Source organism: Frieseomelitta varia, unplaced genomic scaffold, assembly GCF_011392965.1.
Source record: "Frieseomelitta varia isolate USP_RPSP 00005682 unplaced genomic scaffold, Fvar_1.2 scaffold_229, whole genome shotgun sequence".
NCBI classification, from domain to species: Eukaryota; Metazoa; Arthropoda; class Insecta; order Hymenoptera; family Apidae; genus Frieseomelitta; species Frieseomelitta varia.
The window spans coordinates 137,001-156,740 of record NW_025109956.1 but is presented as its reverse complement, the minus strand read 5'-3'; the positions used below and the strand labels follow the sequence as shown (position 1 = coordinate 156,740).

Genomic DNA, 19,740 nt, shown 5'->3' with positions numbered 1-19,740 from the left:
TATGACGATATAAAAGATAATGAACAACAGAGAAATTATTTTCTGCGTCTTCTGCGTCTTTTGATCCTTTCCTTTTTGAGGTCGCAGTCAGGATACGAGAGCTCACAGTCGAATCCACCTAAGCCAAGAACAGAAGCTTTCACAGACTCCAACATTGCCGACCATGGAGATCTTTTCAACATCCTGCCGGTCACCCAACTCATTCCTAAACTAAAAAAATTAATACCATATATATATAATTAAACAATTTATATATATATACAGGGTGTTTCGTAACTTGTGGAACCCACTTCGGGAGCTAATTGTACGCCTAAAAATAATGAAAAAAAAGTCATATAAATATATGACTTATCCTATCTGTCTTCGTTTATGAGATATAATAAATTTTATAAACAGAGCAAACTCTAGTAAGCTAGTTTTACCAGGGATGGTATATTCAATTTTCATAATAATCATAATTGGGATGAAGAAAACCCATGTTATTGTGCATTCAAGACATCAACAACAGTTTAATTTAAACGTATGAGCAGGAATATAATTGATAAATTTTTAATTGGACCTTTTTTTCTTGATAGGAAACTAACAGGCACAAAGTGATTTTGATTTTTTCAGCACGCGTTTACACGAAATATTAGAGCAAGTTCCAGTCGATATTAGACTTTGTNATGCGGTTTATGCATGATGGAGCTCCGCCGCATTTTAGCCGAGTGGCTAGGCAATTTTTAAATCAACACTTTGCAAATAAATGGATTAGTCCTATTGCATGGCCTGCTCAGTCTCCGGATTTGAATCCATTAGATTTTCATTTGTGGGGACAGTTAAAATCTATTGTATACGCAACATCGATTGAAAATACTAGGAAATACTAGGAAATAGAATAGAGCAAGGCTTTTGACAAATTCGAGAAACACCAGGAATGATAGAGAGAGTAACCAGATCAATGACAAGACGCGTGCAGGCTTGTTTTCAAATGCAATGTGGTCATTTCGAGCATCTTTTGTAAAAGTAATTAAAACAGAAAATTCATTATATCTCATAAACGAAGACAGATAGGATAAGTCATATATTTATATGACTTTTTTTTCATTATTTTTAGGCGTACAATCAGCTCCCGAAGTGGGCCCCACAAGTTACGAAACACCCTGTATATATGTATATATATTATTATTATTAATGTATATATATATATATTTTTTTTTATTATTATACCCTGTATATATGTATATATATATATATATATATATATATATGTATATATTATTATAGTTACATATATATTATTATTATTAATAATATATATGTAACTATAATAATAATAATATATATATGTATATATATATTATTATTATTAAATAATTTAATAATGTATATATATATTATTATTATTATTAAATAATTTATATATTATATACGTATACGTATATAATATAGTACACAAATTTCTTTAATAATCGTACTTGAATGTGTAAGAATAATTGGAATTATTCCTGCCAATTTTCAATTGCTCGGTCTAACTTTAGTTCCTATTCGAAAATTATTTCTACTAATTTTAGGTTTTTTTTATTTGAAAAATTATCGTACGTGTAATAATTACGGGAAATTAATTGTTTATACCTCCAAACAGGTATCCAAATTTTACGCGCATCTTTCGTTTGCGTGGAGTGTCGATTATTCTCACAAAGAATTCTGTGGATGCAATTTCCAAAATCCATATCGGCAACAAGAGCAGCTTCGATGCTTCTCAAAACGTTGTGAGATACTTCGTTCAATTCTTCGTAGCTGTCGTACGACAAAGGTAATCCGCCGACATTTCTTTTACGACGTTTCGCAGTCATCATCGTAGTCACGGTGGTGTTCATGTTAGTCTACGTGAGAAAACGTTGGATATAAGACAAAATGAACGAAGAATGAACGAAGAAATGAACAAATTCAAACATTTTACCGTAGCGTTCATCAATAACTGTATAATGAACAATCCGAATGCTAAAAACGCTAGTGCTGTAAGAGCAATTTCGAAAAAGTCCTTTATCGAAAGTTCACTTCCTTTTCCCTTGTAATAGTAAGGCTTGTGGTACTCTTCTTCGTGATCGTGATAAATCGGTGCGGAATAATAGTGTTCCTCGTGTATAGCGGGAAATGATTCAGTGTGATGCAAGAAATGATCTCCGCCGTGATCATAAGCGGGACCGTAAACAGGAGGACCATAATACATATTGTGGCCGGACGAAGACGAAAGCATATGATCTGTTAGAACAAAAGACAAATATTTCGCTTTAAACTCTTAGACACGATTGTCGATTAAAGGCAACAAATGTATCAACAGCCGTCAAATGCATTCATCTGAGACTGGAAACGTTGTTCAAGTATTTTCGAAATTGGTAATTATAAATTTTTTAGATAGCCTTTGTGCTATTTCGTGGAGGAAGTAATTTAATGTAATTAGTTAGTTTAGTATAGAGAATATATGAAGACTAATTTTATTTCTTTTTTTTTTTTTTTAGATGGAACCATATATTTTTTACTATATTAATAATACGGATTTATCGAAGCATTTTTTTTTTTTTGTCGCAAGACTAATATTTTAATTTTAATTTTGTAAGATTTATGTATAAAACAAGAAAAGACAAGAAGCGATAACATAAACAAGAATATATAAGGGATAATAAAATAATTACCGTTTCATGTCTTTTCTTGTTTTGCACATGATAGCTTTTACAAAATTGAAATTAAAGTAGCGCTAAATTAGTGAAACAAAATTAAATTTTTTACGTATTATATTAAATGTTTTAATTATTTTAAATTAAATGTTTCACATTATTATATTATATGATTATATTATATTATATTATATGATTTGGAGAAATGCATGTAACCTTCATATACTTTTATATTCACTTACAGCTAATTATATCGAGTGATATTCTTTATTCTTGTCTAAAACATTTTTCAATATAATTAATAGTTTGGATATCTCAACTTGGACCAATCCTGTTAATATGTATTTCAGTATATATTAGTATGTAATTAGTATAATTTTGAGCCTTAATAATTATTTCTTTTATAAAGTGTTCCAATATTGAAGGTACAACCAAAGATAATGCCACATAAAAAAATAAATCAAAATTAAAAAAAATAATTTTCTTTCATTTAAGACTTTATTTTCAAGAGAATCAAGTTTGAAAATTTATCAACTGTACTAGAATTTAGCTGACTGCGAACTAGTTGGGAGTAAATAACGAACAGGAAATTATTATATTTGTGAAAATAAGTTAAAAATGTAGAATACAATTTTTTTCACAAGATGCTTCTTTTTGAAAAAAAGAAAAAACGCAATTCAAAACATTATCAAGTACGTTTATTAAATATATTATTAACTAAGTCTACTAATACTAATGCTAACACTAATTCTTAATCTAAACATATTCAAATTCTGTTTTCTTGAGAATAAGAAAAAATTTTATTTTATATTTTTCACTTATTTTCGGATTCCTGTATATTCCAAAATTAACCGATAAATTTTCAAACTTGATTTTCTCCAAAACTTAAACGAAAAATTTGTATTTTTTAATTTCAATATACATATACATATATATATATATATAATCATTCCTTTCTCGGTCAAATCTTCAGTATTGGGACGCCGTGTATATTCAAAACATATACATACCCATGATTTACTTTATTATTAATTACCAAGTATTACACTAAAGTATCATGCGTTTCACTTGCTCGCGCCCGTGAAGTAACATAACACGACTAACGAGAGCTTCGAAGAGATGACAGATATTCACCGTCATTATTATTTTAAAATTGTATAAATGCCATTACCATTTTCCTCGTTCTGTGGTTCGTAGAAACCAACTTTACCAGAAGGCAAAGAAGCTTGCATCGCATAACCCGTCACTTCACCATCAAACTCTTCGAAATTTTCGTCGTGAGCTCCGTGCTTTTTCTTTATTTTCCTTTGCGGAATATAATGCCGATAAACGTCGTCCAAAGTTGTCCTTCTGTATAAAACCATATCTTTTTTTTTTTTTATTTGAATTGAAATCTAAATTCTGTAGATACGAGCAATTGGTAAGAAAATAAGTTACGTTTGCCATTATACATTCACAGTCAGTGACTATTCGTAATGGCAGTTGTTTAAATTAATACATATGTCAATTGATGCACGATATATTTAATTGTAGGTACAATTCTGATAATTACCGCTGCAACCAGTTTTTGTACTTTGAACTTCCTTCGTCTGCTAGTAATTTATCGTGAATAGTAACGTTGTCGCTATCCATTAAACTGTACAAATCGTCATCTTTTTCTGTCACATCCAGACGTCTTTTAGCTCTAGGTGTTTTCATTACTTTTACTATTTCCTCAGCTACGTAACCGTGACATAAATATTCGTTCATCCTTTTTCTACATAACATAACAGAGTAATGATACTTAAATAATAATACTTTTCTACATAACTAACTTAATAATACTTTTAATTTAATACTAGCTTAATAATACTTTTCTACATAACTAACTTAATCATACTATTAATTTAATACTAACTTAATAATACTTTACTACATAACATAATAATAACGTAATAATATTGAATAGTTAACAAAATATAAATTACAGCATTGACACTCGTTCGTTACTTTTTTCAAACTTACCTATGATATTCCATTTCATTTAATATTTAATAGTATATTAAATATTATAAATTTAATTACATTTAATAATAATATTTAGTAGTTAGCACAATATAAATTCCAGCGTTGACACTGGAAGCGTTCGTTACTTTTTTCAAACTTATCTATGATATTCGATTTCATTTAATGTTTGATAGTATATTTAATATTATAAATTTAATAATATTTAATAGTACATTTAATATTATAAATTTAATAATATTTAATAATTAACACAATTTCAGCGTTGACATTCGTTTGTTATTTTTTTCAAACTTACCTATGATATTCCATTTCATTTAATATTTAATTGTATATTTAATATTATAAATTTAATAATATTTAATGGTATATTTAATATTATAAATTTAATAATATTTAATAGCATATTTAATATTATAAATTTAATAATATTTAATAATAATATTTAATAGTTAACACAATATAAATTCCAGCATTGACACTCGTTTGTTATTTTTTTCAAACTTACCTATGATATTTCATTTCAATAATATTTAATAGTATAATATTAATAATTAATATTTAATATTATAAATTTAATAGTATTTAATAGTATATTTGATATTATAAATTTAATAGTATTTAATAGTATATTTAATATTATAAATTTAATAATATTTAATAGCATATTATAAATTTAATAATATTTAATAGCATATTATAAATTTAATAATATTTAATAGTTAACAGAATATAAATTCCAGCATTGACACTGGAAGCGTTCTTTACTTTTTTCAAGCTTACCTATGATATTCCATTTCATTTAAGGCATCGTGGATAGATCCGTCTATTGCGTCTTCGGGGACATTTCGTCCCTTCGTTGCGTTATCGTTCACTTGTTGATCTGCAAATAAAAAGGATCCAGGCAAAAGATCTACCGAAAGTATGTCGTTTTCGTCGATACAAAATTCATTGCCGTCGTCGAAACACTCTTGCGCAGAATTTGTGTAAATCACTGTCAGGAACCAAACAAACAGCCCGATAGATTGTATTTCTTTAAACGAATTCATTTAAAACAGTATTCTCGTTGCTTCCGAACGAAGGAAATATCATCGTGGCGCGGAGGAGACTGAGAAAACGGGAACTCGCCGCTGGAAACAATCTGTTTAACTGCCAGAAATAATTACTTTAACCGTAATAAACTACGTGTGTTTAAATGGCGTTGACAAATTTCTCCGTTTGAAATAACAGTTAGTCTTCTTGGTGAAGCACGCTCCAGATACTGCATTCGAATCTAATTCGCTTTTCGTGATTAATCATAGTGCTAATTGTGTTTTTTTTTTTTTCTTTGACGGTTGATTCAACCTCTTTAAATAAAACTTTTACTTTCCAAAGTAAAATGAGTTTGCGCAACATGAAAATTTTGGCTTACGAATTTTGTAAAAAAAAAAAAAAAAAAACGAAATATTTGTCGTTAAGATAAATATCCCCCATGCAAACAGAATGGATTTTCCGAGCATACGTATATATTTGGACACGTGTTTAATCTCACATCGACCGGTGGTACTACCAACTGATTTACACGTAATCCGACACCTATGATTAAATACCACTTTATTAAAAACCACTTACACCGCTCTTATGAATGTTTTAGGAGCGGAGGGTTTGTCGGGATGGCTCGGATGGGTCGGCGAGATGAGGTAATGGGGGCTTTGTTCCCCTGGGAACTCGCTCACCTGTCTAATATCTCGCAAGAGTGGCTATATCTGTGTCCATAGCAATGGCAACCAGTTATACATGAAGGTTACTGAAAATTAATCGCCCAGTTTTCAAAGAATTCTCGCAATACATCCTTAATCTCCTACGTCCACTCGAAATGGAACTAACACTTTTGCTCAGCACATGTCAAAGTACCTTAAAGTACCTTAAACTCGATAAAAAGAATTATTTAACGTCGCACTTTGACGATTTCACGTTCAACGCTAAGATACTGAACTCTCAAACACATTTTTATATATTACATATTATATAATATTTAATATATAAAAGTATTATTTAATATATTATTAATATTATTATTATAACATATTATTTAATATTAAAAAATATATTATGTATTAAATAAACAATTATTTATATATTAACATTTCTTAATATATCTTAATTAATCTTATATTAATCTTATATTATAATTATATCTTAATATATCTTATATATTTCTTAATCAAACTTTTTCCTAGTTTTGTACAATTTTAACGTAAATTTTAAATTTAAAAAAAAAAATTTTTACTTTTGATAAATTTTTAATAAATTTTAAAAATTTTACATTTTTGTCTCCTCTGTCGTCGATCTACCGATTTGAAAAAAAAAAAAAAAGAAACTAAATTTTGCTACAGAAAAAACATGTCAGCTGTAGTGTATGCAAGTAGGCGCATACATATAATACGCGAAAGTATCGTCCATTTGTAAAAATTTCATCGCGAGAAATACAGAAGAAATTCAGAGGAAAACTCGATGTACGATGTATTAGCAACAAAAACGCTAAAAAAAAAATTTCACGAGATACTTACGTGCATCTTGTCCCTGTGCAGCAGCAGGGTGTGGCATCGATAAACTCCTCTTTCCGTGTGTGAAAACGTTGCACGGCAATTTGTGGGTGCACGTTAGCACACCCTCCTTTTCTCAGGTGTTTGATTGATCGTTTCAATTACGCGGCGCAGCATGCATCAAACGCAAGAGTAAAGTTCGTATCGTTCGAACGATCGTCTGTTCAGCTATTTTCACTGAATTTTGTACAAACGATATAACAGTTTCATTGGGAAATTCGTCGAGTAACCGCTTCCTATACGTATAACGTAACGTGTTCAAATACAATACGTTTCATTTACGTTCGTCTCGTATAATTTTGCTATCCACTTGAATGATCTAAGGAGCAGGCGAAACGTCAGTTCTGTCATATAGACGCAAATTGTCACCCTTGCAAAAATCAACGACGATCTTTATTCCAAATATTTTGAAAGACGTTTTAAGGGTCCATAATGGTTTCTCGGAAGAAGCGTAGATACATATCCATGAAATTCCGTGTTCGTCGACCATGTCGTTATTTCCTCCTTTCGCACCTAACGAAAAGACGATGCACGGCATTTTTCGTTTCATGTAACCGGTACTCAATATTTGTTCTCGTCACTTGCACGCTTAAATTGCTCAAGTATGCTAGTAAACGACACGTAAAAATTACGATATTCTTTACGAATTTGTAACTGTATTTCTGTATTCAATCATCTAAAAACCTGTTGTATTTTTTATCAATACTCGGTCGCTTTTTTGGTTTGAAAAATTAAGAGTGAATGTAATTAGTTTCAAAGAAAAAAATTACTTTCTTTGTGTTCTTCTGGTAATATATTAATAAAATATTTCTTGAGAAGAATATGTTTTTTTATGCAAATAAAGTTGAAATTAAAATTGATAATGTACTTAACTTATTGAAAATGGCTTCTTAGCAGTTTCAGTGTAGATCTTAGATAAATATGTAAGGATGAACGTTAAAATCAGATCGACATCGATCAGAAATTAATATCATCGCTTTCTCTAAAACTGCTCAACATTTTCGACCTGTAAAGAGAAACAGTATGATCCGATAAAATGTGTCGGTAAAATGGAAGCCGCGAGTTTCAAATTTTTTTACAACTTCGTCTTTTATAAATTCTTAATTAATTGTTATTTTGACAATCTCTAACAAAACGTATTATTTCTACATATAATTCGATATCGCAAAAAGACTTAAATTTTCCGTGACAAACATAGATTTCTCTAAAATAAATCGATAAAATTAGAAATTTCATAAATAAGCTACGAAAAGATAGAAATAAATAAGAAGTTATTTCATTTCCTTTTTTTTTTTTTTTTTATCCTTTTATTTCAGTACAATTTATTCTCGAGTCTATTAACTTTTTTTAATTTGGTTTATTAGTTGGCTTTATTAGTTTATTAGGTTTCATAAATTTATTTATTTCTTTACTATTTAAAATGTTGATAAAACACTTAAACCGGTGCTAGTGAGAACCACTGCGAGGAGTTTAGTAAACGCGTGAAGAAGTGTTTTGCGGTACTTTTTCACGTCGCTCTCTGTATGGCAGAAGCGTTTATCCATTGCCAGAGTGTATATGGAATAGAGAAGGAACCATTAGTTTGCTGACATAAAGCCCTGGAATAGAGGGGTCGAAGAAGGCGGACGTTACGGAAGAGCATGCGCCTCCAAGAGCCAATCGGTGCCTCGCTTTCTGATCCCTGATAAACTCTTTTTCGGTAGATGAAGTTTGCTACTGCGCATATCATCCTATTAAACTGTAATATGTAATATCTGCGAGATATTTCTAAGACAGCCTATGACAAAGATAACAATGACAACAATAATAACGTCAGATATAAAATGGAAATTCAAAACGAATGTCGCAGAAGATAAATTAACGTTTCAAAGGAAAATTGAAAACTAAAGTTTTTTGGAAAATTTTGAAAAAGGTCTATTTACTGAAAACTGTCAGGCAAAGCCTAAAGATTTGAAATTTAAATAAAAGAACGACTGTCTCCCATATGTCTCTTTAAAGCATCATGCTATAAGTATCTTTCACTTTTATTTCTTACTTTGTCTTTTCCATGTGATCGTACGATACGATTTTGAAACTCGACTCGTGTTTGAGACTGGCGTTAATAGATATTCACGCGTTACGTGTCCATCGAAGAAAGAAACGATCACTTCCCTTAGTTTAGATCTTCTCTGATGTGATTACAGAAGAGTATATATGACGTGTAAAATGCTGAAAGATAAATCGCGAAGGAGGGAAAGTCCGGGAAATGTTTAGCAGCGGGATAGGTGTTCTATCGATTTATCGTATATGATGGTAAAGCAACGTTAAACCAGTGTGAATAAGCTTTTGACCCCTACTCCGATCAGGTAACAGAAAACGAGTGGGGGGTTCCTGGCGCGAGATGTTAGTCCAGCATCGCGGGATGACCTTCCCTCAGGAGGAGAACAGATAGTGGGGATGCTGGGAGGTTCTTCTGGACCGCAGGCACGTGCCACCTGTCATACATTTCGAAGTACTTGCTTTCGAAAGGTTGAGAAGGAGATTAACTGTACATCGATCTTAAATGTGGCGTAAAGATTAGCCGAAGATAAGTTTAGAACGAATATCGCGTTTCGAAGTAAGTAAACGAATCGCAATCGTTTAACGTTTCAACGAACGATACGATATAACTGTTGTTGAATTACGAGGTGTGAAATTATGAACGAATTGGTGTTAAAACAAAGATTTTAAACAAGGAGTTTACTGTGTGATTGTTATGAGAAATATAACGTAAAACAGTTTTGAGGAATAGTCGTAAAATGCAATTTGTAAATCAAGCTTAATGCTACCGAGCAATTTAGATGCGCGTGTAATAAATCGGGTGAAATAAACAAGGCCTGGTAATAAAAAGTTCAATGACATTACTGACAATGGAGCTTTATCAAAATTATAGTAAAGTGAGCGAGGAGATCTACGACCTCCGACGGTCCTCCGTGCAGCAAGATGTCAAGAAAATTCACGTTGTTGACAATGTTTACGAACGAACGAGGAGTGATCGCGAGAGATTCGTGAAATCGCCAAACAGCCAAGATACAATAATGGAATGTGCGTCCGATTCGAGCAGTGAAAGTTACAAAGAGATTCATCGGAAGCAGATCGAAAGAAAAGATTCATCGCCGGTCGCTGCGTCTAGTGCCTTTACAATTGATAATATTCTTGGACGATGCGAGAAAAAGGACATCGAAATACCGTCTGGTTTAAATTATACCCAAGATAGAGAAGAAGACCAAGAAGAGAGAGACGAAAAAATGGAAGAAAATCAATTTATCAGACCAACAGCCGTATCTGCCACGTATTCCGGTAAAAAAAATTGTAACAGTGTTCGCTGTATCTTTTATATAACGCTGTGATTATGTCACATTCAAAAAAAAAAAAAAACAACAAAGTAATAGATAATATATTCTTTTACATCGCGTAAACAAATTTGTTGGCTTAATCTTTTTATGGTTCTAAACTTTCCAAAGTTTTGAAAGAATTCTAAAATACCTACTTATCGATCTTTTTATACGATCACTTCACTACATTTTACAGTCGTTCATCAAAAATCAAATGTGACGCTTTTTCCGAGTAAATATCTATCTAGTTTACAATACAGTAAAACCTCGTTTATATTAGTATCGACGAATTAGATGGTGCTAAGCTGGGTAATGCTATATAAAATCATAATGGATCAATTTCTATCATGCTTGTCTGATATTTCTTATAAAACTGAGATACGAAGAAAATTATTACCCGAACGGCCTTGTCTCCCGACAAACGATGTGTGTTCGGACAAACGATGTTTTACTGTATACTCAAATATGTAAGTATTAATGTTCACTTATCATAATGCTCAAAGGAAATTATTTGCTTTTGCAAATATGAATACAGGATTATACACATCGGCAGGATTATCGTGTTCCGAAGTCACACTAGCCGATCCTCCTGCTTATTCGGCAACGTCCCTTGCTTCAGCATCTATTTTATATAACAATTGGTTTGCTCAATCGAAACCTGGCCAGTTGTTCGGTCTACAAGGTAAGTTCATTCAGTCTGTTATATCAGTCGTTGCAATGCACGTATACATTAGTTAACTCTATCGTGTCGAATTGTGTTAAAAACTTGAGTGACAATTTATGCAACGACTGGCATTGTATTTCTACTACGGTATCCAAAAATTCTAACTTACCCAATTTTTCTTCTTTTTTTTTTTTTNAAAATTTTAACTTTCCCAATTTTTTTTTTTTTTTTTTTTTTTTTTTTTTTTTTTTTTTTGGTGTATACGAGAAGTTTAGAAGCAATTTCATCTTCTTATGATAAAAGATTCTAATTATCTGTTCGTAATAACTTATCGACGTAATTCCATTTTCGCGAACAATGCCGAGAAGATTCTTTCTTGGTTCAAAGAGAATATTGGAGATTACTCAAGGCGTCTGTAGTAACAGCTTTTCGACACGCGAACGTCACATTAACAGCTAGGGTGTTGTATCCGCTTAATTTCGGTGTGTTACTGGTCACGTGTAAAATATTTAATGCCCACAACTTTTGTAATTTCGTGTATTAGATTACTCAGCCTTATTCTTTTTTTAACATTTTAAAATTAATCTGTGCAACAAACTTGCTTGCCATCCGATAGAAAGTATACATTTTGAAGAATCTTGTGCTAGAAAAATTAGACAAAGTTTCCAATTTTCGCAATAACATAGATAATTGAATAGATGGTAATTATAAATAAACGCAAATGAACTACTAATAATTTAATGCACAAGTACGTTCTCTATTTTCTCACTCTCGAAAAATAAGTTCTAAGAATAATATTTGTCACAGACTTCAATCCGCCATCGTTGTTTCTCTTCTTTCGCTACAATCCGCCATGCTGTTAGAAGCCCATTTATCAGCGACGTTACTCTAACTACCTTCCGCAGAAGTGCTAAATGTCTCCGTACACTCGTAAATCTTTATTCCGTCAGTCAGTTTTCTTTTTTCGTCGCTACGTTCCCTTTTTGGCCAATAGTTTCTAGACTTCTAGGAAATATGATTAATTCACACAAAAGAACCCGAAAGAACCTGAAATGAAATGGAATTGTAGGGAGATCAATTAATTCGTGCAAGCGAACATAAGTTTTGATTGAAAAGAAACATAATCGTAAATATAATAATGTTAACTAATGCTAACCAGAAAGAAATAAAAATAAATTTCTGTCATCCTCTATTTTTTGGTTTGGACGTAAATACTTGTCGCTTTGCCCATTTTCTTTGCTTTTATTTATAACTTCATTTATATTTTATTTTATTTATTATAATTCCATATATATTTTATTTCATTTATTATAATTATAATATATTTTATTTTATATATTTATATTTTATTTATTATAATTCCATTCATTCGACGATGATTTCTGTGTTCATGGAGATGAAAACAATGAAAATGTTATATTTAGACATAGCAAGAAAGGAAATTGTAGATACGTGTGTAGGTAAACAGAGGCAAAGCATTCTCATTTTGTAGTAGTCTCCAATATACAACGAAAGATTTACAGGAAAACACAAAAGGTCTTGTGCAAACATGCGACATCTATTTGTTGGTTTAGAGTGTAAGGGCCGTGTAGCTAACTGAACATTAAACAAGAGAAAACAGAAAAAGTCTCTATTTCTACATGAAGTGATCGGAATTTTCAGAATTCCAGGATAAACATTTTACCAGAAACCTTCTATAATCATTTCACAATTCCACTAAATATTGGAAACCATATCATTAAATTTCAAAATATCCATTACAGTTTTCTATTTGACATTCATTTTCACTACATAAAGTGAAGAGCTTTTTATTCTATTACTATATCGCTTGTAATCAAATTCTTCCAAGCAATAAAAAATTTTATTAAAAAACACAAAACAGAAAATATAATATCAATACAATGTATCAATATTTATATTTAAATAGTGAGTTTTTATATTTAAAATAGTGAGTTTTTATTAATACTACATCTATATATTTTTATACTTTTAAAGCTTTTAAATTATTTATTTTCATTATTAATTAGAAAGTTTACAAAGTTTAATTGTTATTATAGCTACTTATCCTATTTATATACGAATAGTTAAATGTTTAGAATAATAACCGTTAAAATTGCAGAATTATAATTAATTAATTAAATGTTCTCTTTGTAGATATATATATATATATATATTTTTTTTTTTTTTCGTCAGATAAATATACCGCAGTGTCACATTATCTAAATGCGGCTAACAACGGTATAATATCTCATATAACCCCTTGAACGGAAATGTGTGGAACTTCTTTGCACTATGCTGATAATCACATCGAAATGTTCCTCGGTATAAACTGTTTATTCAGCTCTTTGCCACATTCTGCCTCATATTGACAGTAAGATGTCACACGTTCCTCAAACAATCCCACATGTTTTAGACACGCTTGGTAACTCTAGACACGATCCAATGAACAGACCGAACTAAAGAAAGTGGTAATTGAGTAGAAGTTGATGTGGTTAGTGGAACAATTAAGAGACATGATTATAATGTTAAATTTTTATTACCATAGTTATAAATCTATCACGATCAACTGTCATCTCAGACGTTGCTCAATTATTGACTAATAATAATTGCAATTAAATTTTCATGATTACAATCAGAAGAAACTATTCTTATTCTTTAAATATTGAAATATTTACCGTAGCGCCTAAACCAAGTGGAAGACGATCCAGGAAGCCAGGAATCGACAGGAAACCACGTCAAGCATACAGCGCGAAACAATTGGAAAGACTTGAAGCTGAATTTAAGGTACATTTTGCAATCTATTCTTTCGTAGTATTAAAGGAATTTTCGTAATTTTATTTTTTGTCACACACCTGTACAAACGATTCTATTAATTTCACCGTTATCGAAACGTTGAAAATATATATTTTAAACAGAGTCAGTTTTTGGATAATCCAATTGGATCTAGTACTAAAATATGAATCATGTGTATTTTGTTTTGGAATCGAGTTGAAAATAAGATAATTAAACTCGATTATTACTTGTGCTTCCGTTATACACGATCTGAGAAATAAGGATTGTAATTGTAAAAATATTTATTAACTTAACATTATTCTCCTCAACATAGTGTCCTTAGGCACAGTACAGACAATCGGTTTGCGGTAAATTTTTGCTTTCTAAAAAGCATTGTATCCAAATTACCGCAAACAGTTCGTCTAAAAACAAATCTGTATAAAATAATGAATAACTTATTGCTTCACCACCATGCGGCAGTCATTACTCTTCGTTCGTAGTCATGCAGTACTTCCATTTTGGACGCAACCTTGTCGCCGTTACTGTTAAAATTTACGTTCCGTGTGAATTGTTCCATATAAATTAAGGTTCTTACAAAACGCGGCGGCAGCTTACCGTCGCGGCAAATTTACCATAAATCGCTCGTCTGCACCAAGCCTTAGAGAACTTTATTTTTAATATTATTTAAAACTTTTTGAGTACTATCATGTAACAATTCTTGTTTTTGAAATAAACAGATAGTATCAACTCGTGTCAGAGCAACAAGGAAATTATCGAAGTATACTTTTATTAGCGAGTAATTTGATCACCGAAAATACAATACAATAGAAAACGTTATCGTGATTTTTAAAACTAATTTTGCACAGGTTATAATTAACTATAAAATTTTTTCGTTTCTACCTATTATACGTAACGATTATACAGATATTTTAGGAATATAGAAAGTAAAACATATTGTATCAAATGCAAATTTATGTGATATAAGATTTATCAGCAAAGAAAAAATTGATAGATAATTGAAAAAATCGACAGAGACAAACCTGTAAATTTTTCTTTCTCTATTTAACATTGATAATTCTAAAAAAATAATTATGACCACACCTCACCATTATCTATAAAACTGTACATCATGTAAATTAATAAACCAATTGACATATATATAGTTTTACATACGTGCTAAAAACTTGTCTCCTTATACTAAATACTTTTCGAAACATCACTCTTTTAACGGCCACTATTTTGTTAACTATTTTTTTATGTTATTTGTCTTGCTGAGAAGCATGATTTAATATGTTAAATTAAAATTGTATACTTTGAATTTATATTTTTTATTTTGAATCATTGAAATACCGATAAAAATATATGGAGGCCATAATATATACACGGAAAAAAGAAGGAACGTCAAGTTTTAACATTTTAAGTTGTAGCAAACGAAAATTTATTTTTCAATATATATAATGTACATGTTACAACTTCATAGTTCCTCGTAAATCAAAATAAATATAAAATTCAGAAAATTTTAATTCGCAACGTGTGTGCACGACATTGCTAGTGATAAGGACTTATCGAAGCATACGAAAAAATATTGAACTCAAAATGTCAAAGTTAATCTTCTTTTCTATGGACTTTTCATACTATATACTATATACTCTATACAAAATCTCAAGAATGTAGGTTTATTTTAGACAGAAACTGAAACTATAATTTGACGAAAACTATGATTTTATGATTGTTTTTACGATTTTACACATATTTTCCAGTGACAAGACTTAAATATTGGAATTCAAGTTACTTATATATTCTCCTGCTAAAGAAAAATTTATAAAAATTCTGTCGTGTGTGAACAAAAAATAAAATTAATTTAGACATTAATTTAAATAAAATTATTTAAACAGCAGTTGTAATCTATAATGGATACATTTGTTTTGTAGATCGACAAATATTTGAGTGTGAGCAAACGAATGGAACTATCGAAATCCCTAAATTTGACAGAAGTACAAATAAAAACATGGTTTCAAAATCGTCGTACCAAGTGGAAGAAACAACTTACTTCCAGATTAAAGATTGCCCAAAGGCAAGGGCTTTTCCCGCCTCCTTACTTCCCAACAGCTCAATATTCTTTATTACCATACTATACTACGCCACTTGTGTTTGGAACTCCAGCGTCAGATGACGCCAATATTAACGCAATGGCGATACCATCACGACCTGTGGCATCATCGCCAGATACAGTTTGAGCAAATATCGATTCGAACTACTTAGCCGACATGAGAGAAGCACGAGTCGAGTACAATGTACCTCATCTATAATGTGATCGAGACTCATTGTCAGTTCCTCAATTCAACATTTATTGTTAGATGATTTCATACAAAGGCATGCTTGACATCGTATATATTTTTCTTTCTAATAATTCTATTAGCTGATTAAACAACTGTAAAATATACAAATTTATGTTACCAGAAATGCATCATACGAAAGTTTTGTGTACATAAATTATAACTGCAATAAATACAAATCAAACAGAATCTTTGCTTTCCACAAAGTATAATGTCTCATCTATCGATTATTCAATAAAACAAAATTACAAATAGAAAGAAAAAAAAAAATTAAATTATTGAACATAAAAAAATTTCTTGGAAATCAAAGTTTATTTATATTATAAAATAGTATAGAAAGATTTATTTTATAATAAATTTTATTTTATAACTCTTAAATCTTGGATATTTGCTTCAGCTTATGCAATAAATATTTTCGATTAATTTGAATTTTTATATAGATTCTTATCGAATAACACGTACAGGATGATTCCTTATGAAACAATGAGAAAAAGTAGAATAAATTTTTTTATTTGAGCTTTTATTTTTGAAAAAGCCAAGTTTAAAAATTTAACAAAACATATTCAAAGTCTATTTTCTTGAAAATAAATAACTTTAAAAGAAAAATTCCATACTCTTTACTTATTTTTGCATATAGAATAACTTTTTGTTAATTATTGTTTTCTGTTACATCTAAGGTGAGCTAAATTCAAGCATAGTTGATAAATTTTTAATTCTTGAGGCAAAGCCTTAAATAAAAAAATTTTGTTTTACATCATTTTTTCATAAAAAATTATCCTGTGACCAGTGTGTGCTTATACATGTTATTCGACTTGATCCTGTAATAAACAGACATAATATATTTTTAAAAAATTAATTTAATTTTTAAAAAATGTTCAAGCTTTGAATAAAAGATTCACGACTATTTTTTTTTTGTATAATTTTTTATGTTGCACAATATTATAATATACAAAGTGTTGCAGTAATACCTCATAATGTATTGGATCTATCAAAGAAATGTTTTTACAAAAGAGTGCAAAGAAATGCATCGTGTGATCTAAATTATTTTTGTGTAGATGAAACTACATATTTCAAGAGAATATTTTCAACTTCATTTCTAAAATAAAATTATATAATTTTAAATACATTAATCGATTGTAATCTGGGCATTCTCTGTAAAAAGGCATTAACCTAAAAACTGTTGGTTTAGATATTTTAGCTATAATTTTGCAAAGTCTATTCTATAAAATATAAGAACACAAAAGTATTATTCATATCTATCTTTGTCTTTTACATATGTGTATACATATATATACATAAATATTTATAATTATATGCATATAAAATATTTGTTATATATACCATCAAAAATTTTATAAAAAAAAATAAATTAAGATCTTTGATTCAAAATTTGAAAATTTTTTTAAAGATGTGCTTTATGTGTATCTACAAATTTAAATTTTATCACATAAAATTAGTCTTACAAATTTAACGCCATAAATTGTTGACATAATGAAAATGTTAAATAAGTATATCGAGAATCATTTAAATAATTTAACAATTTATAAAAAATATTTTTGTCGTACAGTTTTCATTATTATTCAAATGTCAAAATTTCTTTCAAATAATTAAGCGTTATCACTTAATACATGAATGTATTGTAACAGTAAAAGTAATAGTAAAAGACAATAGTAAAATTGTAAATAGTACCATCTTACTTACGTAGATTTCCGTTAAATCATGACTTTTCTTAGAGTGACTTGATTGACATAAACTTAAATCTTTTGTAAATATTTTCATCAACAAACGTGCTAACTTTATTATAAATGTGCATTCGCACGGTATAAAATTGACTATTCTTTTATTTTGAATGAAACGTTTAGTCGTTTGTGAGTTAAAAGATCGTTGTGAGAGAAAATAATGTTTTTATCATTTTACGTTATATTAACATTAGTTACACAGTCGGCCCCACGCCTTGCCCTACATTGTGGTATATTATTATGTCTCATCGATTTATCTGTTTCGCAAGCAACAGTTCGCACTTTTGGATACACGGGAAATTTTAGTTTTGGAATTATATTGAACTTTTTAAGTTTCAATTTTGGCCTTAGTCTTTTACTCTTTTTTTCATCAGGTAGAGTGCCCATGTCGCGCATTCTCACTTTAACAGACGACTGTACAGTTCTAACTTGAATAGTTGGACTGCAACTTTTGTCAGAGGTTAACATTTCTTTAATAGAAGCTTGTATAGACACATGGAATTTTCCCACTTTGGGCATCGCTGCCGCGATTGCCATCGTATTTTGAACACATAGGTAACAACAGGTTTTTGTGAAATCTATACCTACATCAGGAGCACGATCTTTGACTAATTCTTCTTTCTGATACGGTAGAAGCGCTGGCAAAGGCGATTCTGGAACATCCTCTTTTTCCTTTTTCTTCTTTTTCCTTTTCTTCTCTTTGGCTTTCTTTTTATCTGTCATGTTGTCAAATCTTTCATCTTCCTCTTCTTCGAATTCTCTTTCGACGATCGGAGTTTCTCGTCTCAAAATTTCTCCAACTTCGCTTTCATGTTCTGCCGGTGAAACACTACGTTCTTCACGAAAAGTAGTTGTTTTCTTTTTTTTCTTACGGTCTTTACATTTTCCTTTCAGATGCTTAAAGAAATCTGACGTAGATTTGTGTACTTTGGTTAACTTAGCTTTTTTCTTTCCGCAACATTGAGCGCACCATTGATAAATCCTCTTTGCTACATTATCACGGCGTTTTTTGAACGTAGAATTTGGACTGGAGTTTGTAGCTTGGATTTTTTGATTTTCTGTTTTCCCTTCTCTTTCTATTTCTCGAATTCTTCGAGAATTCGAGTCTCTTTTAGATGTTGGCTGTACTGTTACGAAACGAAATTAGTAAATAGAACAGAATTATATTTTATGCAATAAAATTACTTGAATTGTATTCCGATGAATTTTTAAGGCTCTGTGTATTATTAAAGTCATTTCTTTTTTTGTTATTCCGTCTGTTATATTTGGGATATTGATTTATATTTGCAAATCTATTCTCTGACATTGCCATCGTTGAATTGTATAGAGTATATACTTTTTCATATATTCAATTAATCTTACCACGTTACATTTTAATTCATGATATCATGGATTTATATTTAATATTAGTTGCAGACATGTATTATCAATAAAAAGTTGCATCTTTTCATTCAAATATAAGAATCTGTACATTTTTCATTCTACAGATACAGTTTCTGAAAAGATAATTTTATCAGTGATGAAAGGTTAGCTTTTTATTTACACTATTATATTTGCAGCTATAAGATTATATACAAGTGTTATTAATAATAAAATTACTTACCACAATTTTGCGCAAATGAACAATAAA

The 19,740-nt window shown here is 30.0% G+C and overlaps 3 protein-coding genes across 3 annotated transcripts; 1 reads left to right on the top strand and 2 right to left on the bottom strand.

Moving 5' to 3' along the window:
- Positions 1-35: 35 nt before the first annotated feature.
- LOC122527636 lies at positions 36-7,314 on the bottom strand. The gene is made up of 7 exons (XM_043651991.1): positions 7,211-7,314; positions 5,445-5,544; positions 4,210-4,413; positions 3,829-4,007; positions 1,943-2,244; positions 1,615-1,865; positions 36-210 (listed from the first exon to the last, which is right to left on the bottom strand). The coding sequence occupies exons 1-7, from the start codon at positions 7,245-7,247 to the stop codon at positions 36-38; spliced, it is 1,248 nt and encodes a 415-aa protein (XP_043507926.1). The 5' UTR covers positions 7,248-7,314.
- A 2,390-nt stretch (positions 7,315-9,704) lies between these two features.
- On the top strand, positions 9,705-16,461 carry LOC122527632 (homeobox protein ceh-19-like). Its single transcript, XM_043651987.1, has 4 exons — positions 9,705-10,564; positions 11,135-11,281; positions 13,944-14,047; positions 15,967-16,461. Exons 1-4 carry the CDS (start codon positions 10,120-10,122, stop codon positions 16,270-16,272), a joined length of 1,002 nt encoding a protein of 333 aa, XP_043507922.1. The 5' UTR covers positions 9,705-10,119; the 3' UTR covers positions 16,273-16,461.
- A 1,651-nt stretch (positions 16,462-18,112) lies between these two features.
- LOC122527635 lies at positions 18,113-19,455 on the bottom strand. The gene is made up of 2 exons (XM_043651990.1): positions 19,296-19,455; positions 18,113-19,237 (listed from the first exon to the last, which is right to left on the bottom strand). The coding sequence occupies exons 1-2, from the start codon at positions 19,420-19,422 to the stop codon at positions 18,285-18,287; spliced, it is 1,080 nt and encodes a 359-aa protein (XP_043507925.1). The 5' UTR covers positions 19,423-19,455; the 3' UTR covers positions 18,113-18,284.
- Positions 19,456-19,740: the final 285 nt, after the last annotated feature.